The sequence below is a fragment of the Kwoniella mangroviensis genome (assembly GCF_000507465.2).
Source record: "Kwoniella mangroviensis CBS 8507 chromosome 1 map unlocalized Ctg01, whole genome shotgun sequence".
Classification (NCBI taxonomy): domain Eukaryota; kingdom Fungi; phylum Basidiomycota; class Tremellomycetes; order Tremellales; family Cryptococcaceae; genus Kwoniella; species Kwoniella mangrovensis.
This window is the reverse complement of record NW_027062533.1, coordinates 2,302,860-2,323,530: the sequence shown is the minus strand read 5'-3', so window position 1 is coordinate 2,323,530 and position 20,671 is coordinate 2,302,860. Positions and strand designations below refer to the sequence as shown.

Here is a 20,671-nt window from a genome sequence, read left to right as displayed (position 1 = left end):
CCTGAAGTTAGGTGAGATCAGCTATGCTTCGGTGTTCAGTGTGATTTCATGATATGGTTCTTCGGACTTGAATCAGAGGCACGAAGAGATGAGCAGGTAATGCTGAGATGATGCTCGGAGAAGAGAGCGTTGTCAAATGGGGATCAATATCCTGGTTCGCCATTCCGAGTATAATCGTTGCTGGTTGTTGAGAGGGTTGATACGAAACTAGGCCATAAATAGGAGAGTAAAATGTTGAGAGCTGACTGGTCATTCCAAACAGGTAGAGTTCCGTGTATGATCATCCCGAAGTTCTAATTTCCTTGAAACGGGGGAAAAATCATTATACATTGAGGTCCTCAAGCAGAAGGCTACTGTAAGGAGGCGCCTCAAGTGAGATATGCCTTGTGTCATATGCTTCCGTCATCGATTCGTGATCTTATCAACAGAAACCTTCGATATTTATCTCATGATACTGCTGAGGAGAAGGCATCTTGATGTGTCGAGTCGAGAAGCCGGACCTGAAACCATTAATTGTGATGTGAGGCGCGACTAACCTTCCTTTGGCTCTGTGTTTATACATGATGAGTGCATGGACAGGAAGGGATCATCAAGGTGGATCGTCAAGGCGGCACAATGAGCTCATAGCTATGACTTATATATTGTTTGATAGTTCTGACTCGCAAGAGTAGGATTTCCAGTAAAAGAGCCAAAATAAAGTTTTCCCTCGTGGTTAGCTTGAATTCTTGAATACCTGAAAACGGTAAGTTAAGAAATGCATAAACAAGCAGTACCAGTATTCGCTTCCCACGCGACGCAACGATGGGATGGTCCATAATTCCACTTTATCTCGTGTCTCTGTCTGTCTGAGTTGATTCGTTGAACCAATCTGACTTCTCATCTCTGAAACGTATCGATTACCTAAATACCACACATTCCTTCCTTCAAGCAAAAGGATATAGTCTCAACAGCTTGGTCAAGTGGATCGTGTCTATATATCAACCAAGTGGCTTGGTATTTACGCGTTTCTCTAGGCCAGATTGGAACTGGAGTTCACTTAGCTTCTGGCGCGTTGTTGTGTGGATTACCAAGTGCAAGGCTTGAAGAGGTATTTTGAAAGGTAAAATCAGCTCAGTGAGTGATTGTCTTCACATCGTTTTCCTCGAAGAGAGATAGCTCTCTGGGTGCGACTTCCGCTCCTCTTGAAACACTTCGGATCCTTGGGTGACCATTGTCCATCGTCTGTCGTTAAATACCTGACAGTCTGATTTGCTGACCGAACCTTGATCTCTTGCTTCGTCTAGCTAGTCTCCATTCCTCATCGACATGATGTTGCGCTCCTCTCATAGGGTGTACACTTCCTACGCAGCAGCTGCCGTAGCTGTCTACTTGCTCCTTGGACCATTGGGTTTAGGACAGATCCCCTTCTTCCCCGACAGTTTCGCATCGTCCGGATGGGGAGGTTCAAGTGGGAATACACGGGATAATGGCATCAGATCGACCAGTCCTGAAACGGATAAGTTGCTGAATTTCAAGATGTCCAAAATTGTCAACTTCGCTCCGGGATATACTGTAGTGGAGAACTTGTGAGTCTGACACGAGACCAATCTATGCTACATTGCACCATGTAAAGGTCTACAAGTCTAACGAGATATCTCGCTTAGATACTGGCACAATTACTCATACGTCTTCGTGACTGATCAACCATGGCATGTCCCCAAACATGAATATATCGCCAACAAGCACGTCGACACTCGAATCCCCTTACAAGGTCATGAAGAAGTCAAGGTATACGGTATCAGATTACCGCCTGTTAGTCCTGAGGTGAAAGAGGAGAACCAGATTGGGCATTCCATCTCCCTGGATGAGGCTATCGCGTTGTTCGGAAAAGCGGAGGAATTACAAAGTCCCATGGTGAGTGTGTCCTCATCCCTGAACAGGCTCAAGGGTGGAGCGCTGACTGATATGGATTGGGGTAGATCATAAACAACGATGACAACTGTGAGTAACATGAGCCAGTCCGATGATGAACCGATGGAATAATGCTAACACGAATGTTGTACCCTCTGAGCAGTCGTCTCCCACTGTATGTACCTTCTGCACTCAGAAGATGCAGGATCATTCGCTGACCACCTGCGCAACAGATTACCACTGGATCGGAGAGACTTTCCTTGGAGCATGGAGAACATGGTCCAACTATGCTTGGCGAACCGGACTTACTCTGCCCAACATTAAAGTGGTAGCTTTCACCAAACAATACAACAAAGCCGAGGCGCCCCCCGGAAGCAATGGTGGCTCTTGGTGGGAGGATACCCCAGGTGCCAACAGATGGTTCACTACCAAATTCTTGTGAGTCTACGTTTATCTCTCACTTGAACAGAATGGCAGGGCCTTGTTGATATCTTTCAACGTATTTTAGCCCCGGTGTAACATACGAGACTAGACCTGTATGGGAAGAACGAGCTGCCTCTCACGAATACTACCTCATCCCTCTTGCTCTCATTGCCGATAGACGAGGCGGTCATAACGGCCCATCCAACGCTTGGAAACCATGGGGAGACGCTTTACGATTACCCGTCTCGTCCGACTGGCTGGTCAATCTCCGTGATAGGGTCCTAAGTGATTATACCGGTCCGATCAATCTTAGGAAGGGGAAGAAACCTCATGTGATGTATCTTGAACGACAAGGAAGTGGACGAGAGTTAGTTCCCGAAGATCACGAAGCCCTTGTCAATGCCGTTCAGAAATTACAGGACGATGGTCTAGCGGACGTGACGATCAAAGGTTTTAGCTCGAGTATACCTTTTGCGGATCAGGTTGCGGAGATCTCAACCGTTGATGTGAGTAATATCTCTTCGAATGATATGTAGGCAAGTAGAACAAATTATTTACTGCTGTGTGGTACGTTTTAGATCCTCATTTCGGTACATGGAAATGGTCTTACCCATACTTTATGGATGAACCCTGGTGGATCAGTCTTTGAATTACAACCTGCTGAATGTACAGTCGTGAGTGTCTGTTCTGGGTCGAGCCTATCATGAGAGTGAATATCTGATATCATTGTTTAGACCGACTATTCTCCACTTGCCATTGCTGCTGGTGTACAACATTATCTTGTTCACGAGACCAGGTGAGTGATCATACCCTTACCAGACCAGCTTCTTCGATGCGGTTTCGCGCATCGCTCGTTGTCACTGTCAATATATATATAGGACTGGTGCTGACTCGCCACTTGTAGCTTCTGTATACCTGAAGAATGCCCAGGTCGAGGTTGTCCCGGACCAAGAGCCATCAACCGAGATGATATTCGAGTGACAGCTCATGTGGTCACCGATCAAGTTAGACGTATCATCAGGAGAATGACTAAGGCTTAGATGTAATTATGATTATTCATGTACAACGGCTTCGTATACATTCAGCATAGACATATCTCATATATCCGATACCTTTCTCATTATGTTTCGCTCTTCGCTTTCTCCATTTTTGCATGGAAGGTGTAGACTGGGTATGAATCAGCTTTGTCAGCTGCACTTGAGCTTCACTGCTCGAAGTTGTCATACAGCACTGCACGACATCCCTTGTTGCATATCGTATCAGCCAGGTATGCATGATGATGATTGACATTTGGATGATGAATGTGGTGAGTATAGAGGAGAGGAGAGGATCTCAGGTGGAAAAAACAGTTGAATGCGTGCCGAGGTAACAACAACAGGAACTTTCTTCATTCGAGGTCTTATCCTGTAACATCTCTTTATCATCTCTTGCTACACAAAACGGTTGCATAGACGTTTCTACTCATGCCCGACGACGATGAACGTCTGGATTGTGGCCAACTCGTACATGAGCAGCATGAATCAGCTCTGCACAACTTACAACACGTCATCGGTCATGGCAATCGATCTGTCCATTTTCACTGTTCTTGTTACAGGTACACAAATCCCCTTTTGCCCCCTCGCACACAAGCACAACCACCAGGAAAAGGAACAATAAGGTCTGGGCACGAGCATGGCGACTGTCAGCTCGGGCAGTTATCAAGGTAGAGCAGGGAAGGGAGGGAGGGGATTGTGTGGACGGGTGATTTTGCCATCAAACGGTCATCCACAACAGACCACATCAAGATTTGGATCAGGTGGCGAAGGCAGTCACATCTGTATGTACGGACGTTATCATACCATTGCCTGACAAGAATGGTGAACAGGAAGCAATCTGATAGATTCGGTGAGAAAGGGAACAGGTGAGTTGATCCATCACGCAGGCCCGAGGCTTGTACTGAATCAAGCAGAGGGTGAAACATCCTAAGGTCTCACTTCACATCTCAAGTATAAGAAGTGTTGATGATCCTTAAATACCTCATCGTCATGTGGTTGGATACGCAAAAAACGAGTATATACTGATCGAGCTGTAATCCTATCATAGCTTGAATAATCAACATGACGACTACCTCACGACCTGCACCTCCGCCTCTGATACACTCAGGATACAACGACCTCGTCTCTCTGGTAGCCTCGACCCCTTCCAGATTAGGAGTCAACATAGCTTCCAACCCTCAGTCATCCAGATACAGCTCTCCCCCACAGGTATTCAGAGGAAATTATGCGAGATTACCTGACCCTTTGCCTCGTGCGGACTCTTATGTGCGATTGATTCAGGAGGAAGTCACGACTAGACCTGTTATACCTTCCGGTGGCGGACGAGGAGGTAGAGCGAGAAGATATGCTCGAGGTGGAGCAAGGACTGGTGCGGGAAATGGAAGAGAGGAATGGAAGGTCTCGGAGTTGAAGAAGAGGAAGATTGATAAGAAGATGATTGGGGTTCCAACTGATTTCAGGTGGGTCCGATCTCGTCGACGATGTCGACATAGGATTAATAGATTGACTGGATGTCATAGGCATATCTTTCATGCTTCCACCTATGAAGAAGCTACGGAGTTGCTGTTGAGGTGGTCCATAGAAGGCGTAGGGGATAAGCTAGGAGGTAAGTGTTCGAATCATTCATGCTCGTTGCATCAACCACATCACAAACTGTCCCAATCATGCTTTCACCCTCTACTCTCTACCCTCTATTGAAAGAAATTCTCCTTGAACCCTCTCTGCTCCATATGAATACCGATGACGTCTTTTTGCAGATCCCGCTTGGGCATACCCGATCAAAGAACTTGTCAAAGCCAGAGCGAGAGAGCAGCAAGCTCGAGCTGTAGCTGCTGTAGTAGAAGCTACTGCTCGGACTCGAGAGCTGGCGAATGCAGATGTAGAAGATCTGTGAGTATACTCTCTTATCAGGAGTGTGCTTATCTGCGATGCGATTGAGCTCTAGACTGGCTGATCTTGTTGTTTTAGACAGACTCCCGGTACACTGAGGGTAGTGAACGGTCTCCCCTCATCCATCTATTCAACCACCAATACTCTCCTCAGAACCACCAACAAGCCTAGACCCACTATACAAACTCGTACCAGTGGAAATACCAATAATACACGTTCGACTGGTACTGGCCAGACATCCATCTCACCTCTATTGACTGGTGGATCAACGCCAAGGGTGATCGCGAATTTTCAAGGGTACTTTGATGACGCCTCTTCAGCAGGACATAAGGTGATTCGAACACCTACTAGCCCATTGAATAATCCTATTCCATTCGCTTCTCCTGATCTGGCCAAGGGTAATACAAAACCCTTGCAAATTAAGAAGAAGTCGATATCTGCTTTAGCTACTCCCATCGAATCCACCCCAACTACCAAGAGTGAAGAAGCCATCATCGAAGATTCGCCTCCTCTACCATCGATTGAAGAGAAACCTTCCAGTCCACCTACGCCTAGTCGCAAGAAGGATTCTCGACCTAAAGCACAGGAAATATTCACCCAATTGCCATTTAGGATTATCAAACCTTCTCTTGAAACCTTGGAGAAATCCATGTCCATCGCATTATTCTTCGAACAGTATTATCACTCTTTACTGAAGACTCCTCCGATCAATCTGAATGAATACTCTGTGCCTATACGTAACGATAAGGAAGGTGAGGGTAAACCGATCCATCCTGGAAACTATGTTTTAAACCGAGCCAGAAGGTTAGCGAATCTAGAATCGACATTTGCTTTACCCGAGAATAGGTTCATGTCTGAAGATGAAAAAGCAGCGAGAAGGGAAGAATTGTTAAAAGAGGAGAACAAGATATTGAGGGAGAGAAGGAAGAAAGTTGATGTGAAAGGGTTCGAACTGGGTAGAGTAATTGGACATGGTGCGTTTGGAGTTGTGAGAATCGCGAGGGAGAAGGAGTCGGGCAGGCTGGTGGCAATAAAGCAGGTGAGTGTCATTGCCTTTTTTACAATTTAACTGGGAGTCGACTGTGATAGGTCGAAAGGGTACATCTATTGAGGTATAGGATGGCCAAGCTGATCTGTCGTTTCTATATGTATTATATCGATAGCTCCGTAAAGCAGAGTAAGTGGTATGACTCGAACGATAGACAATATGTCAGCGGGATACTAGTTGCTGACTGCTCACTACTTCCTCAGTGTGCTCCGCAAATCGCAAGAGGGTCACGTCCGGGCCGAGAAGGATCTCCTGGCAGCGGCAGCATCTCGCCAACTCTCCTCCAATGTCTTGGGCGGTGATTCCGATTCTCAACGTCCCTCATGGATCGTCCAACTCTACTATGCATTCCAAGATATCGACCATCTATACCTCGTACTTGAATTTATGGGCGGTGGGGACCTATTGAACCTCCTGGTCGAACGAGATACCTTCCCAGAGGAGATGACTAGATTTTACATTGCCGAGATGGTTCTGGCACTGGAAGAAACACATTCATTGGGTTTTATACATAGAGATATCAAACCTGATAATTTCCTATTTACGAAGACTGGTCATGTGAGAATATCCGATTTTGGATTGGCCACCGATCTTCATTGGGCACACGATACGAGTTATTACGAACATCAACGATTGGCCATACTTCGTAAACACGGTATAGATCTTGAATACCCTTCGGTAAAGACCAAGAGGATGAAAAAGGAGGATGTGGAGAAGATAATGGGCAAAGAATGGCTGGATAAAGGTCAGAACATATTGACTTGGAGAGAAGGGAAAAGAAGAGCTTTAGCGTATTCGGTTTGTGGGTGAGTGAGAATGTCATAAATCATACGTCTCAATCGATTGGTATTATAGAGAGGTGTTTGTACTGACTTTTCATCATTTATATGATTCACAGGACCAATTCATATATGGGTGAGTATTGACCATTCATACTTCCGTGCAATATTGATTTATGCCTCTCATCCAGCTCCTGAAGTTATCAGAGGTCAAGGGTATGGTTTCAGCTGTGACTGGTGGTCATTAGGTATCATAAGTGAGTAGATCTATCATATATCAACAATCGGGGTGATCCACTTCAGTTTGACTGATTTACCATTGCTTTCTGTTCGAAAGTGTATGAAAGCCTCTACGGTTATCCGCCATTTGTTAGCTCTTCTGTGAGTATCAGCTTGCTGTATTGATGTTTGAGTGGCAGCTGATTTCAGTTTTGGTTTCATGCCATGCTATAGCGACACGTTACTCGACAAAAGATGTACGTGGTTATTCTCCAGTAGCGGCCCGTTACGGCAAATCTTTTTGCTCTTAGGGTTGTACTCATGGCATGCCATTCTGTAGTCTCAACTGGAAGGCCACCTTAAAATTCCCACCCAAGCCTCGACTCTCCTTTGACTGCCTCGACCTCATGACATCTCTACTGTGTGAACCTGAAGATCGACTCGGTACTACTCATCTTGAGAAATCGTCTGTCCTCACCTCGTCGAACAAGGGAAGTACGTTGAATCGACGACATGCGAATCTTGCTAAAGGTTTGGGTAACGACGGCGCGGAAATGATCAAGGCGCATAAGTGGTTTATAGGGATTGATTGGGACAGTGAGTTCGGTGCGATTCCATCCTAAAGTGTTGAGGGGATCGGTAAAGCTGTCATGCTTAATTGACCAATGCTTGCACTTGTCTTAGATTTACATAAACAGACTCCATTCTACCACCCTGCTTTGTATGCCGAAGACGATACGAGGCATTTCGACGAGGATATACCTGACGAGGTGAGTTGATATTTTCGCTGTTACTTCAGCTATTTACCCTCTGGACTATCAATGATGACATGTATCGCCGATCCTGACTCTGTTATCCGTCATAAGCCACTGGCACCTGCCAACGGAGCAGCAGCCAACGCTACCAAAGATCCATTATTGCGAGATAATACTCATGGTGCTCATCTGTTGGAAATTAGGAAGAAGTGAGTTAAATATGATCTTCATGCCTTTTCATCCTTGAAACGAAGTCGACTGATAACTCACTCATTCGCCCTTCAGTCTCGCATTCAAGGGTTGGACATTCAAATCGCCTTCCCTTGTCGAATCTCGCTACGGTCATCTATCGGAAATATCCCATATGAAAGATATATCTGAAGATACCGTACGTGACCACGATCATCATGGGGATTGCGAAGATAATGAGGCGATAAAGAATAGTGGGATGACAACTGGTACGGTCAGGAATAGAGCTTTATCTTTTTAGTCCGAAAAGAGTTTCAAATCAATCATTTATCTTATCATTATCGATCTTTTTAATCATATCTTTTCCGTATTTCCTTCTCCTTTACTTGCACGTGTAGGTTTGATGGGTAGATTGATGGATTGAGCTGTATTTGGTAGATAATACACGGACACTTATGTTGTTGTTATGACGTTTTATGACATTTGATGACCATCAAACATGAGTACGTTGGAAGTGAGTCTGTCTGTGTGCGTATGACAAGGGAATACCGTGTCAGTATACGACAATATCTTGGACTATTGTTCGCGAATTGATTCGGGATAAGGATGAAGTTGAAAAGATGATCTCGGAAGAGCTACCAATTATTCTTCATGAGGCCGTGATCCGCACTCAGAACGAATTGATCCTCAACAGTTGACCATTTTGCCCGAGACGAAATCATCAAAGAGGAAAATACGAATACATTTCTGTGATTTTGATGTATATGTTATCCGATATTCTCTCTCCCAATCCAGATCCAAATCCCAACCCAATATCAAACCATGATGTTGTTCTAAGCTTGAATCGAATTGTTTATCCGGATTTACCAGCGGGTTGTTGGTTCCTAATATGCCATTACAAAGGTCAGCAATCTGTTCATATCCACCTTATGCTATGGTTGAAATAGATTGTCAAAGGGCCGAAAAGATTCAGATAGGAGCGAAAGACTAATTTCTAGTTAAAGTTCGTTCATGATTTATTCAGAGTGAACTATGCTTGATTTGTGTATCATCCGTATGATAATGTATTTGAAGGATCGATGTATTACAACAATGTTGCAGGATTGTACAATCTATAAGAGACAACGATACTCACATTCGTCGTTTGCCACCAGGAGCGACAGTTACGTTAACGCTGGAGAGAGAACGATATGTCAGTTGCATATCTTATTTAGATCAAATACGAAATGGGACAATTCACAATCTGTATATAAGGCAAAAGCATGACGATGATCATGATTAGTATTTGACCTCCCACTCCGACGTTTATCCTTCATCGACGTACCGTCTGTTGTATTGGATTCTCTTCTCTGTAAGGTGAAGAGTCATTTATCAGCATGACTTCCCCACGAAACATCGTAATTCTTCCTCCATTGCATCCCGTTTGACGTATATCAAAGAAAGGTGATATCTTCGACAAATCTTGCGATCTCCCTTATTTGTCCTTCTGCTTCTCCGATCATGACAGCCCCATTTGAAGAATCATCACTCACTTGCTCGACCTTTAGGGGTCTTCTTTTTCTCTTGTTTCTCAACTTTAGGAGCCTACAAACAGCAAAACATCGTCCCATCAGTTTCCTTCATTCCTCCTTCCATGAATCCCTGTATTCCATCGATGAAATTGCTGCTCACTTGAGACCTAACTTTACCCGCACGAGCGAGGGAACCGTGAACCTTACCCATCTTGACTATTAGGTGGGATGGATGATATGGATGATGTGGTGGTAGAGCGGCAAAGAGATCGATTATAGAAGATGGATGAGAATTCGATGATATATGCAAATGGGTGTCGGATTGATCAGCTTCTTCTCTCTAGTCTCCGGCGATGTGTACAGTCGTGGCGAGAGTGACCTACCTGATATGTGTTGATATAAATTGAAGGATGAAGAGGGGTATCTACCTGTTAATTGAGTGACACTCGATGTATTGGGTGAAAATCGATGGGATGGACAGCAAGGGTTTCGTTGGATTTTGGTGTCGGAGTTTTTGGTGAGTCGGAGTTTGACCAAGGTGGCATTATCTGATCCCGTTGTGGCAAGAGTACAGTATCGCCCCCGAATGGTGCCCCACTTTACCCGATGAAAGTTATCGAGTGAAAGTTGAAAGTGAGAGCGAGATGTTGTGGATGCATACTCGTATCCTATCCTACGCTATCCTAGCCTCACCCAGATAGAGAACCCCCCTAGAACTAAAAAGGGCTCTTGTCAGATCAACACATACCGGACGATGACAGCCTCTACTACGATCAACGGAGGAGGAGAGCCATCCACAAAACGACCAAGATTGGCTGGTAATGAAGCTGGAAGTGAGGACGGGCAACCGACATACAAGATGGCATACCTTGGACCACCAGGCACATACGGCCAGATGGTGAATACCATTGCCAACTCGAGAGACACAAATACGTGCTGATAAAGTATGGCTAGGCAGCAGCTGCATTCCAATCGTGCTATGATGAGCCCATAGAACTGATACCTTGTCCAAGTATATCTGGTAAGTCATCAATCTTATAAAAGCAAGAGGCATAACTCATTTGACAGGATTTTAGCGATTTGGGAAACCTCATATACGTTCCATGTCTTTCCATTGGAGAACACGATACATGGTGGAGTGACTGAAACTCTGGATTGCGTGTTATCCAATCTGCATTCGAATGGTAGCTCGGCACAGCTGGATGAGGATAGACAGGGCAGAAGGATAATAGCGGATCTGGCTTTACCTATAAGCCACTGCCTGGTTGTGAAAAAGGGAGTGAAAACGGAGGATATAAGGTGGATAAGGAGTCATGAGCAGGTGAGTTGCAGTTAGCAGATCAGCAAGTTGGCGCTTTTTAATGTATGACCAATTGGAGCTCCTTGTGGAAGTCTAGAGAGTCCTAGCAGCTGATCCATCTTGTAGGCACTAGGTCAATCATCCAATTTCATAAAAACCCACTTCCCCTCAGCTAAACTGAAGACCTATCCATCCACCGCAGGAGCAGCTGTATCGCTCATCAACGATCTGAATGAAGATGAGGGTGAAGGAGCGGCATTATGCTCTAAAGCTGCTGCCAAGCTTTATGAAGATAAGTTGGACATCCTGTATCAAGGTACTCAGGGCATCAGTAGTGAGTACAGTGTGTGACTTGATGCCTACCGCCAGTCCGATAGGTCTTCATCCATCCAAAGTGTGTAAAATGACCGGATAGAAACGGTCACTGATGTTTCAATTGTCATTCAGATAACTTCACTCGATTCGTCCTTCTATCAAACCAATCCCAGCAAGTGCCAAACCCAACTACATCCATACTCTCTCCGCACCCTACAGAATTCTACGTGTTACCCTCAGCAAGCGATATCATACCGTTCTTCCAATCCTCTCAGATACGCAATATACATTCACGCCCTACTCCGATCCCTTCAACGCCAATATCAGAGAAAGACGAATCTCAGCGGAAGGACGGAGCTTGGACGTTGAGAGAAGACCGGTTTCCTACTTTGTACTTCGTAGAAGTGGACGTGGACGGGATGGGTTTTCAGGAAGAAGATAGTCAGATCAGTAAGAAAGGTAAAGAGAAAGGGTGGTATATCGGTAAAGCAGGGTGGAGAGTGACAGATGATCAGATCAATGCATTGTAGAGGTAGGTCCTGCAACTTCCAATTTCGTTGGATCTGCAATCTCTTGGATTAATCAAACTTATACTTGCAGCAGACAAAATAATGCACAAACTCTATACATCCAATATCCCTTCGAAAATATATACTACGAATCATCCATATTTTGTTTACTGACTGTTTTCGCTATATTTTCGAGACGGAGAACCCAAATTGATGATGAAGACGATAAAGATGATACTGACCATATATACAGCCTCAGCTACACTCCCACCGCTCTCTTTATCCAATAAACCCATCATCAACTTTCTATTCCTTCATTTTTTTTTTTGGCAAGTCGAATTCAATCGGCTTCATTCCGTCATATCCACAATCCCATCCAATCAATCCTTGTATCTTACTTTTGCTTTTACTGCTTCGATCAACCCAAAGAACCATACCAAATCTTTCGATTGTTTATACCCTTTACCAATCCCAGTGCCTATCCCTCCTTTTCCACTATATGAACAACATCTTTCACTCCCTCTCTTTACCTTTTCCTTTACTCTTCCCGGCATGGACGATCGGACCGAACACATCATTCTCCACCAAATTACCACTAGATATGGAAGCATTGCTGTAACCTTGAGAATGACTTTTGTTCTCGATCGGAGAAGAAGGTCTATTCATATACTCAGGACTGTTTTCAGATCTGACTGCCCTAGGCATCGATACGGGAGTGGGCAGTTGGCAATTATCCCTCACGTTGGACCAATACCCTTTCGCAGACGGTTGACCGAGGGCCGGGTTGAAGTTAGTAGCTGTTTGAGGAGTGATGAGAGCATTGGTAAATGTCGGTGAAGGGGTATACAACTCTTTCGGACAATCGAGCTCTAAATATCCAAAAAATTGAACTTAGTGACGAATGTATGCTAACGAATCGTGGACTTCTACGACCTACCTTGGCTTTCTTCATCATCCCCTTCATCACTCAAAGACCCAAACTTCCTCTTAAGATTATCTTTCGATTTCTCAGGAGTGACCGAGAAAGTACTTCCATCCAACCTCAATCTCAATCGGATCCTCTCCGATGAATCTAATCGAGTCACATTACGATCGGTCTGACTCTTGTTATTGGCAGTGCGCCAGAATGGTCTGCTCGACGATGAAGAGGATGACGATGATGCTCTCAAGGGTCGATTATCCTACAATTCGGATAAAATCCAATATGGTCAGCTGATTCGACATATTGACACGGCCTCATTGAAGTCAGCTTACATTCCGTGCTTGGGTTTCTTTTTGACTTTCACTAGGTTTGCTTTCTTCTTCAGAATACAACTCGTCAACCTCCTCATCCTCTCCTACTCTTGCTTCATTATCAACTTCCATCCTGACTTGTGTCTTTCGTTTCTTCATGTCTCTAACCCTCTTCCCAATTCGTTGATCATGCTCGCTTCCGTGCAGTTTGTCGAATTTATTGCTCTTCCTCTTGAACTCGATCTCATTGGGAGCCTTGATTCGTCTGGTCGTTCGAGTAGGTTTGTTTTCCTTCACCCAGCGTTCCAACTTCTGCTTCTCTTGCTGAAGGGTCTCCTCACTTAATCCATGATTTCGCCATGCAACGCAAAGTTCATCGATAGTCGGAATTTCGATTGTTTGAGAGCTGTTATAGAGGACGCAAAATTTTCATCAGCAAAGATCGATCTTGTCAATAGTACATCAATAGTACCGTACAGTGTCGTCGACTCACCGTAATTTCGTATCGAGAACTGCACGCCTTTCGAAAGGCCAGTCTTTGATGTAGCTGTGGTAGAATGGAATACATCAGCTTTACAGCCTATGGATCCTTGTATGAGTGCGTCAATGATTCAGTTCACATCGAGTTCGAAGAACAACCAAGGTCCTTCGGTGGCAAATGGCAGATGAGCACTCACTTGTTGAGATTTCGCTGGAATGATGTCCATTGATTGGTCTTTTCGGAGAAGATCGAATATACTACAATTAACAACCACTTAGAATCAGCCGGTGGCACTAGCAGCAGGGATCTTCATCGAACTGACCATTTTCGGCGAACTGTAAATCGGCAAGAATGATACTGTATATCAGCTATCAATTCTATATTGACCAGACCACAGTTGATAAGCTAACTTGGCAAAACTCACAGCTTCTGTATCAGGTATATAAGCTACTTGGTTTTTGATAATTACGTATTCGGGGTATACGTCGAATGCCAACATCCTAATTATAACAAGAGAGATAGGATATCAGTCAGAGTCACTTATCTACGCAAGTGGCAGGCTTATAGAATGAAGAGATGGGTTGTTTAATCGGGGGCGAAAGTATATGTGGAAGATGTGGCTCAAAGGAATGAATGCTTGAAAAGGGATGAACTCACTTCATCATCCAAAATAAGAATGCACCAGTAGGTACTTTCGCTCCACCATTTCCTAATTTTCTTCCAATACCTCCACCGACACTGACGCTACTAGTGGAAGTAGCTTTATAGCTTGACGTGCTACGACTAGTGGTACTTGATCGCTTTTTACATCCCACTTTACCTTTACCTTTAACTTTGACGTTCTTCTTATCTTCCTTGTTCTTCTTAATTTTCTTTCTATTGTTTTTCTTCTCCTCCTGGTTCTTCAATGTATTCAATCTAGTAGGATACCTCCCATTCCTACTAACCTGCTCCTGCTCCTTTTCCTCTTCTTCCTCCTCTTCGACGTACTCGTAATCTGATGATGAATTCGTCGATAAGAGGATAGGTGAATGAAAAGATTTAGGTACGTAAGGTCGATATCCAGGTACTGATCCGACTTGAGGCGATGCCACTTCGGAGGAAGCGATTTCTCCCAAAGCCAGAACGGTCGTTTTGTCGTTGGGATGAGAATCTGCAATCGAAGATGAGATTGAAGAAGATGATAATTCTATATCGATTACTCCACTGTTGATACCCATACCTTCACTTTCGACACCAACAGGTATATCTTGATGTTTTGATAGATCTCTTTGGTGATTATCGAATTCGTCATCTGAATCGAATTCAGTTTCCTCTTCTGCTACTTCCTCGTGATTCTCATGATGATTGTTGTTGATAGGAACGATCGATTGTGGCAGTACCGATATGTCCCATGAAGTAGGACGATCTTGATCCACCGAAGAGGAAGGAAGATCGATTGCTTGATATGGTAGACCTTGATAACCCATACCCATCGTGATATCTTGTTGTTGATCTCTTTCGGAAGAGATTGTATATCCCGGATGGGTATAGGCTAAAGGGATCATCTGGTTGAATGGGAAGGTTCGTGATCTACCTCTCATCGAGATATCCCAAGGTGATTGAGCCATATCCATACCATGGGCTGGGTATTCGCCGAAGGATGAAGCGGAAGGTACAAAAGATTGGTTGGAGTATGAAGAAGACGGGAAGTCGTTTAGTTGAAGGTGAGGTCGAGGTTGAGGTTGACCGTATCCAATAGATGGAAGAGGATAGTTGAGCTGATTATTAACGTCCGAGAAAGGTATGAAAGGTCGTTCGATGGTATTGGACGAGTTGTTGACAGAGAGATCGTACTCAACTTGATTAGCCAGGGACCCAAGAGAAGGAAAGGTATTTTGTGTATAGTGAAGCGGGATAAAGGTCGTAGTGGCGAATGAGGAAGATGGGTTTGGGTTGACAGGAGTGATATTGGAGTATCTAGTCGTATCGGAAGTGTACTGAGATGGAGTTGGTGTTGTAGAAAAAGGAAGGGAGTTCCAATCTTCTGATAACCAAATAGAATTATATTCTTTTTGAGGTTGATTTAAAGGATGAAAAGGGTTTGAAGCGATTTTATTTTGTGTGCCAATATCAAACGAGGAAAGATTGATTGGTTGGATTTGACTCTGAGGTTGAGGTTGAGGTCGAGGTTGAAGGAAAGTATTTTGATTGATCGAATATAAAGGTCGCCTCTGAGGGGAAGAAGAGGAAGAGGAAGGAAGAAGAAGTTTTGGGTTTATCGTATTTGGAGGAAGAAGAGGAAGATCTTGATGATGAGAATGATAATGATAATGAGAATGAGAGGAATGGTGTTCGTTGCCGGAAGTGATGATGGGATCCATTGAAAGGATTTTCGATATGGTATTTTCACTTGACAAAAAGGAAGGAAGAAGGAAGGGAGGAAACCGTCAAAGGATGGAGGGATGATCCTCGTTGGGGTATTACTTGGGTATTGGCAAAGATACAAAACGATCAGACGGTTTTACCGATCCAAGTCAAACTTTTTCAATAGAGGTAGGTCAATGGTATGAGAAAGACGGTGATCAAGTGGATAGGTATGTCGAAAGAAGAATTGGGTTGATGATTGGGAAAGGTCAGATCAGTTGACTTGATTTCGACAAGTAAGATTGATTTTCCATATCTAACGATTCCTCTCTGCTCTCATGTATATTTTTCTCTCTGCAGCCCCACTGTATATTCTGATAATCATCGTCAAGAGACGAACATTACTTGTTCAAGTAAGGTAAGTTGAGGCAAGGTACGGTCAGCAATCTGGATCAACAATATTGCACAGACCCATCATAAATCAGTGTGATACCCTCAAATCTATTCTCACCCATACCGATTTCAAAGCCAGATATCGAGTGGAGTCTTTCCTTCGAGGCATCAGAGCAGAGGTCAGAGGTACACATGACAAACCCAATGGTGGTCCTTTGCATCATTGAGAGATTCATATGATACGATGATATACAGCAGACTTGATATTCGGGAGATCCGCGCCTTGTCTTACACTCTTACACTCTGGGATGGGGGAGGAAGATGAATCTGATGGTGCTGTTGATGAGAACTTTGTTCATTAGTCAAAGGTATCAATGGGCAGGAAAACCAAGACCATTTCTATACGAGGATACGAAAGAGGAAAGAGGTAGAAAGCATATTCGTAAGTGGGTGAATGGATAGTAGCTGATAGGAACATGATTCTCAATCCAATAGATCAAAGGAATCGTAGGTCTGATGAGGATGTCGGGAAAAGGAGAAGCATTCCTCGGCTATTGGGCGAGAGTGGTGAGGAGGAGGAGGGAAAGAGGAAGGAAGATGTGAACGTACGAGGAAGACAAAGATAGATTTCGTCATCAGATGATGGTCGTTGAGTTGATAGCCAAAAGATTTAGTTTGATCAATTCAAAGGAATGCAACCATATTGTCAATCGTTGAGGAAAATGTTGTATCGGAGTCGATTGGGAAAAGGAAGAAGGAAGGAAGGAAGAGTGGAGATTGAAAGTGGAGGATTAACCGAGTAAATCTAATGTTTTCGATTGGATTAGATCTGATCGATAGATAAGTCTGATTAGCGGATGGTGCCTTATTTTCTCCGGGTCAACCGATTGATCATCGATACTCATAGACTGTATCACGAATGATGTTTGGTACAAACATCGCTCTCCCCTCGTGATGACAATCACCCTTTGCATCGCTCTGCTCTCATGCCTGGATAGTGATATGACTAGGATCCACGTCAACCTCACTCACTATCTTCGGATCAAACTCAACTACCGATCCGACCCAACCCATCCTTTTCCTTCCTATCAAGCCGAAATCCTATCCTATCTCGTCGTAACGTATGGTTATCCGGCTTGTCCAGTTTACTGTTCCGTCGATGATGATAATGATGATGATGATACATGACTAGATCAAGGGGAAGGTACAGATCAGTGATGATGTTCAGCAGGATGGTGTGCGGATTCTGATGGTGGAATGGGAAATAAATGATTTTTTCAGGATAATCAGTCCATCTGCTAGTATCATTAGAGCCTTTGAGGATGTGGACAGAGTTCCCCATTCCGGTTTAGGTAATAGTCATCTGCTAAAAGATCTAGAACCTTCTAATCTTGATTGATCTTATAATCATCGGAAGCGATTGCGGATGGTGGGCCGAGGAAAAGAAGAAAGGAAAGCGAGTGGCGTTTTTCCGACCCGTTGGTTCTCGTTGCTATGTATCTCATGAAACAAGAATAGGGAAAGCCCTTATGTCCTGTGTATTCCGTTGATTATCCAGCTATACATGCAACCCAGAAAATGTCAAGATGTCATAACGCGAAACACTTGTTAGAATCGGTGTAAAACATGAGGTTTTCGTTTTTACCTTGTTCTCATAATGATTTTTGATTTTGCCACTTACGCGTCTGACTATGTAACCCGTTACGTATTTGACCTTTACACCTCATGTTTATCTGATTTGATGGGTGATTCGTTGCGTTGATTGTGATCTAAATGATTAAATTCAGGGACGAGATCAGTCGAAAGGAGGGGGAGAAAGAGGGGATTATGCAACCCTTGTCAACTTTCCAAGAGTGGGGAATATCAAAGTACGAGTAGTCGATAAGGGATAGATAGATAGGTACGAGACATTTCCGTCGATACCGGTCGATTGATCGTGATCATAGGGTAGTAGAGTGGATTGGACCTGATGATGGGGAAGAAGGATGTGTGAAGAAGTCCCCCATTATGATATGATCTCATTGTGGTAGTTGGAGTGGGAGAGGAAAAAAAGAGGTAAACGATTGATTAGGTTTACCTCTACCTTTATACTCTGTATTTGTATAATCATGTGTTCATTGGTGCATGCATACACAATAAAGCATATCGGCAGATAGACTTTCCAAATGCTTATTGTTTATTGTGATATGAAACCTTACCGTCGTAGTCTTGATGAGTGCCGATCAGTATGCGTGACAAGGATGATCTTCGTTTTTATTCGTTTTTTTTTGTTCTTCTCTATTCTATTTTCATTGTTCATACTAGGGCGCAAACCACACGGGGGTATTGTAAAGGCGCAGTCAATAATCGATACGAATTTCTTATGGTGCCATAGAATTTCTTGATGCATACTGCGATACCTTTCGATAAGGTGAACATACTACATATTCTCTTCACATCATTCTTGCCTCATTGGCTTAGTGGTAAATTAGGTTCGATGTTATAGGGGCGCCACTTACCAACAAGCAGCAGCAACAACAGGCACAATCCAAAGATTCGTTCACTTTCGAGACTATCCCGAGCATCGTACACAGATGTATATATATGCGTGTGTGTGTGGGTGTATAAATCCACACAAAGACAATGTGGTACAGTTGTGCGTCACAGGTCTTATGATTGATCGTGAGAAGGTGGGGAAGTCAAGAAAGGAAGAAGGATTAACCAATTGAATTAGCTTCCGAGTGTGTTTTGTTCAATTAAGAAGAGCGGCGAGGTCGGGAGAAGCATGTCTTACATGTGTATACGTTCACTTTGTGACGATGAAGGGTAGTAAGTGGGGGAATTACTATTTGAACATCTAGGTCCGTTCGTCGCAAGGGAAATGTATTAGTCAGCAGTATGATATAGATCCACTTGCAGTTCTGCGGAAGTTAGTTCTGCAGGAGTGAATGTCATTTTAGGTGTACAAGTATGTATCATGGTCGTGCATCCCCTAAAATACGGAAAAGAACCCTACCCCAACCTATCGTATCCTATGTTGACTAGTTTACTCGTCACCTTCAACAACGACGGTTTGGAGGCCCTATATGAAGTGCACGTACAATCAGCATCTGGCTCGTCTCATATAACAGTATTGATAGATCGAGTGTAGAGGGTAATTTTGGGGGTATGGAATGATAGAAGGCAAAAAAGAAGCAAACAACTCACCTTGAAGCTGGTAACACCTTCAACGACGGAAGCGAGCACGTAAAGTTTCTCTTTAGCGCCCTCATCGTCGTTTCTCTTTCTCTCAAGTCTGACTCTGATCCTCTTGGGTGGGGATCGGACACCTCGGGCCCAGACGGCTTGGTTGAGACCAGGGGAGATTCGGACGTCGTTCACACCCATTGATTTTTGAGCGAACTCGACGATGGACTTGATGGCTTTTGGGGCCTCTACAAGTGATGAAATAAAACGACAAAGTTAGGTTGGCTATTCCTGCTCATGAGATGAGACTGATTGATGGTGAGGGATACAGGTTTACTGAGATATTGGGCCAAGAGATGATAGCAGATAATCTGAAAGATAAGACCCGACTCACTCTTTTTGAAAGACAAATCGTGGACTCGCTTGTGGAGGTGGATGGTGTATTCACGGGTCACGACATCGTGAAGGGCCGATCGAGGGGTTCGGGTCTGATGAAAATGAGAAAATCAGCATTCAACCTTCTATCAATTCTTCCCATACATCATCCACAGAAACTACATGAGCCGACAGCAGGAAAAGGTTTCAATCTGGATTATTTGATGGATATACGGGATTCTAAAGTTTTGAAGATTTTACTCTCTACTCTCTAAAAGTGGTACATGGATGATCGAAGATATTGAAATGGTCGATGTCGAATGATGGTACTGCTATGTGTTTCTGGCTTATATGACAATGGGGGAAGTGATATCGTCGAGAATAGGAGTATGGTTGAAGACGTGACTGTAGTTGATATTTGGCGAGAGGTAGTCGATATATTTGGTCTTTCTTCATTCCGTATTCCTTCATTGTATCGACCTTCTACCCAGTGGACTAGTCCTTTATCTTCTAAATTGATTCCCGTATATCCATCGAACGACCTTGAACGTCCTCCTGCCCTTTCTCCTCTGTCCCTCTCCCCTTCTTCCCCTTCCCCTCCTCTAATCGGATCGATACTAATACTGAGAATAAAGATACTAACCTTTCGTTCCTTGGTGGTGGGAGCCTATGGATATCATTCATTCAGTCAGTTGATTATCTTCACATTTGGTCTATTCACTTCAATCCGTTGTTGACCCCAGCGATCTCTATAATCGTTCTCCAACATCCACATTCACTCGCACTCGCTATTCCATAATACCCTCACATCGTTTC

The 20,671-nt window shown here is 43.9% G+C and overlaps 5 protein-coding genes across 5 annotated transcripts; 3 read left to right on the top strand and 2 right to left on the bottom strand.

Moving 5' to 3' along the window:
* Nucleotides 1–1,305: 1,305 nt before the first annotated feature.
* Nucleotides 1,306–3,353, top strand: I203_100845 (uncharacterized protein; the record flags this gene model as incomplete). The annotated part of the gene is made up of 8 exons (XM_065516743.1): nucleotides 1,306–1,565; nucleotides 1,644–1,893; nucleotides 1,959–1,980; nucleotides 2,124–2,328; nucleotides 2,399–2,819; nucleotides 2,892–2,987; nucleotides 3,048–3,109; nucleotides 3,218–3,353. The coding sequence occupies 8 exons, from the start codon at nucleotides 1,306–1,308 to the stop codon at nucleotides 3,351–3,353; spliced, it is 1,452 nt and encodes a 483-aa protein (XP_065373561.1).
* A 1,056-nt stretch (nucleotides 3,354–4,409) lies between these two features.
* On the top strand, nucleotides 4,410–8,528 carry I203_100844 (uncharacterized protein; the record flags this gene model as incomplete). Its single annotated transcript, XM_019145812.1, has 14 exons — nucleotides 4,410–4,807; nucleotides 4,868–4,953; nucleotides 5,105–5,237; nucleotides 5,316–6,276; nucleotides 6,401–6,414; nucleotides 6,489–7,091; nucleotides 7,184–7,200; nucleotides 7,256–7,321; nucleotides 7,402–7,445; nucleotides 7,518–7,540; nucleotides 7,624–7,880; nucleotides 7,968–8,053; nucleotides 8,150–8,247; nucleotides 8,324–8,528. 14 exons carry the CDS (start codon nucleotides 4,410–4,412, stop codon nucleotides 8,526–8,528), a joined length of 2,991 nt encoding a protein of 996 aa, XP_019004371.1.
* A 1,964-nt stretch (nucleotides 8,529–10,492) lies between these two features.
* Nucleotides 10,493–11,883, top strand: I203_100843 (uncharacterized protein; the record flags this gene model as incomplete). The annotated part of the gene is made up of 5 exons (XM_019145810.1): nucleotides 10,493–10,636; nucleotides 10,693–10,759; nucleotides 10,815–11,059; nucleotides 11,165–11,372; nucleotides 11,486–11,883. The coding sequence occupies 5 exons, from the start codon at nucleotides 10,493–10,495 to the stop codon at nucleotides 11,881–11,883; spliced, it is 1,062 nt and encodes a 353-aa protein (XP_019004369.1).
* Nucleotides 11,884–12,375: 492 nt separating this feature from the next.
* On the bottom strand, nucleotides 12,376–15,939 carry I203_100842 (uncharacterized protein; the record flags this gene model as incomplete). Its single annotated transcript, XM_019145809.1, has 8 exons — nucleotides 12,376–12,731; nucleotides 12,800–13,043; nucleotides 13,117–13,501; nucleotides 13,589–13,642; nucleotides 13,773–13,833; nucleotides 13,899–13,911; nucleotides 14,001–14,076; nucleotides 14,234–15,939. 8 exons carry the CDS (start codon nucleotides 15,937–15,939, stop codon nucleotides 12,376–12,378), a joined length of 2,895 nt encoding a protein of 964 aa, XP_019004368.1.
* Nucleotides 15,940–19,340: 3,401 nt separating this feature from the next.
* On the bottom strand, nucleotides 19,341–20,624 carry I203_100841 (60S ribosomal protein eL31; the record flags this gene model as incomplete). The annotated part of the gene is made up of 5 exons (XM_019145808.1): nucleotides 19,341–19,376; nucleotides 19,502–19,728; nucleotides 19,875–19,968; nucleotides 20,499–20,522; nucleotides 20,577–20,624. The coding sequence occupies 5 exons, from the start codon at nucleotides 20,622–20,624 to the stop codon at nucleotides 19,341–19,343; spliced, it is 429 nt and encodes a 142-aa protein (XP_019004367.1).
* Nucleotides 20,625–20,671: the final 47 nt, after the last annotated feature.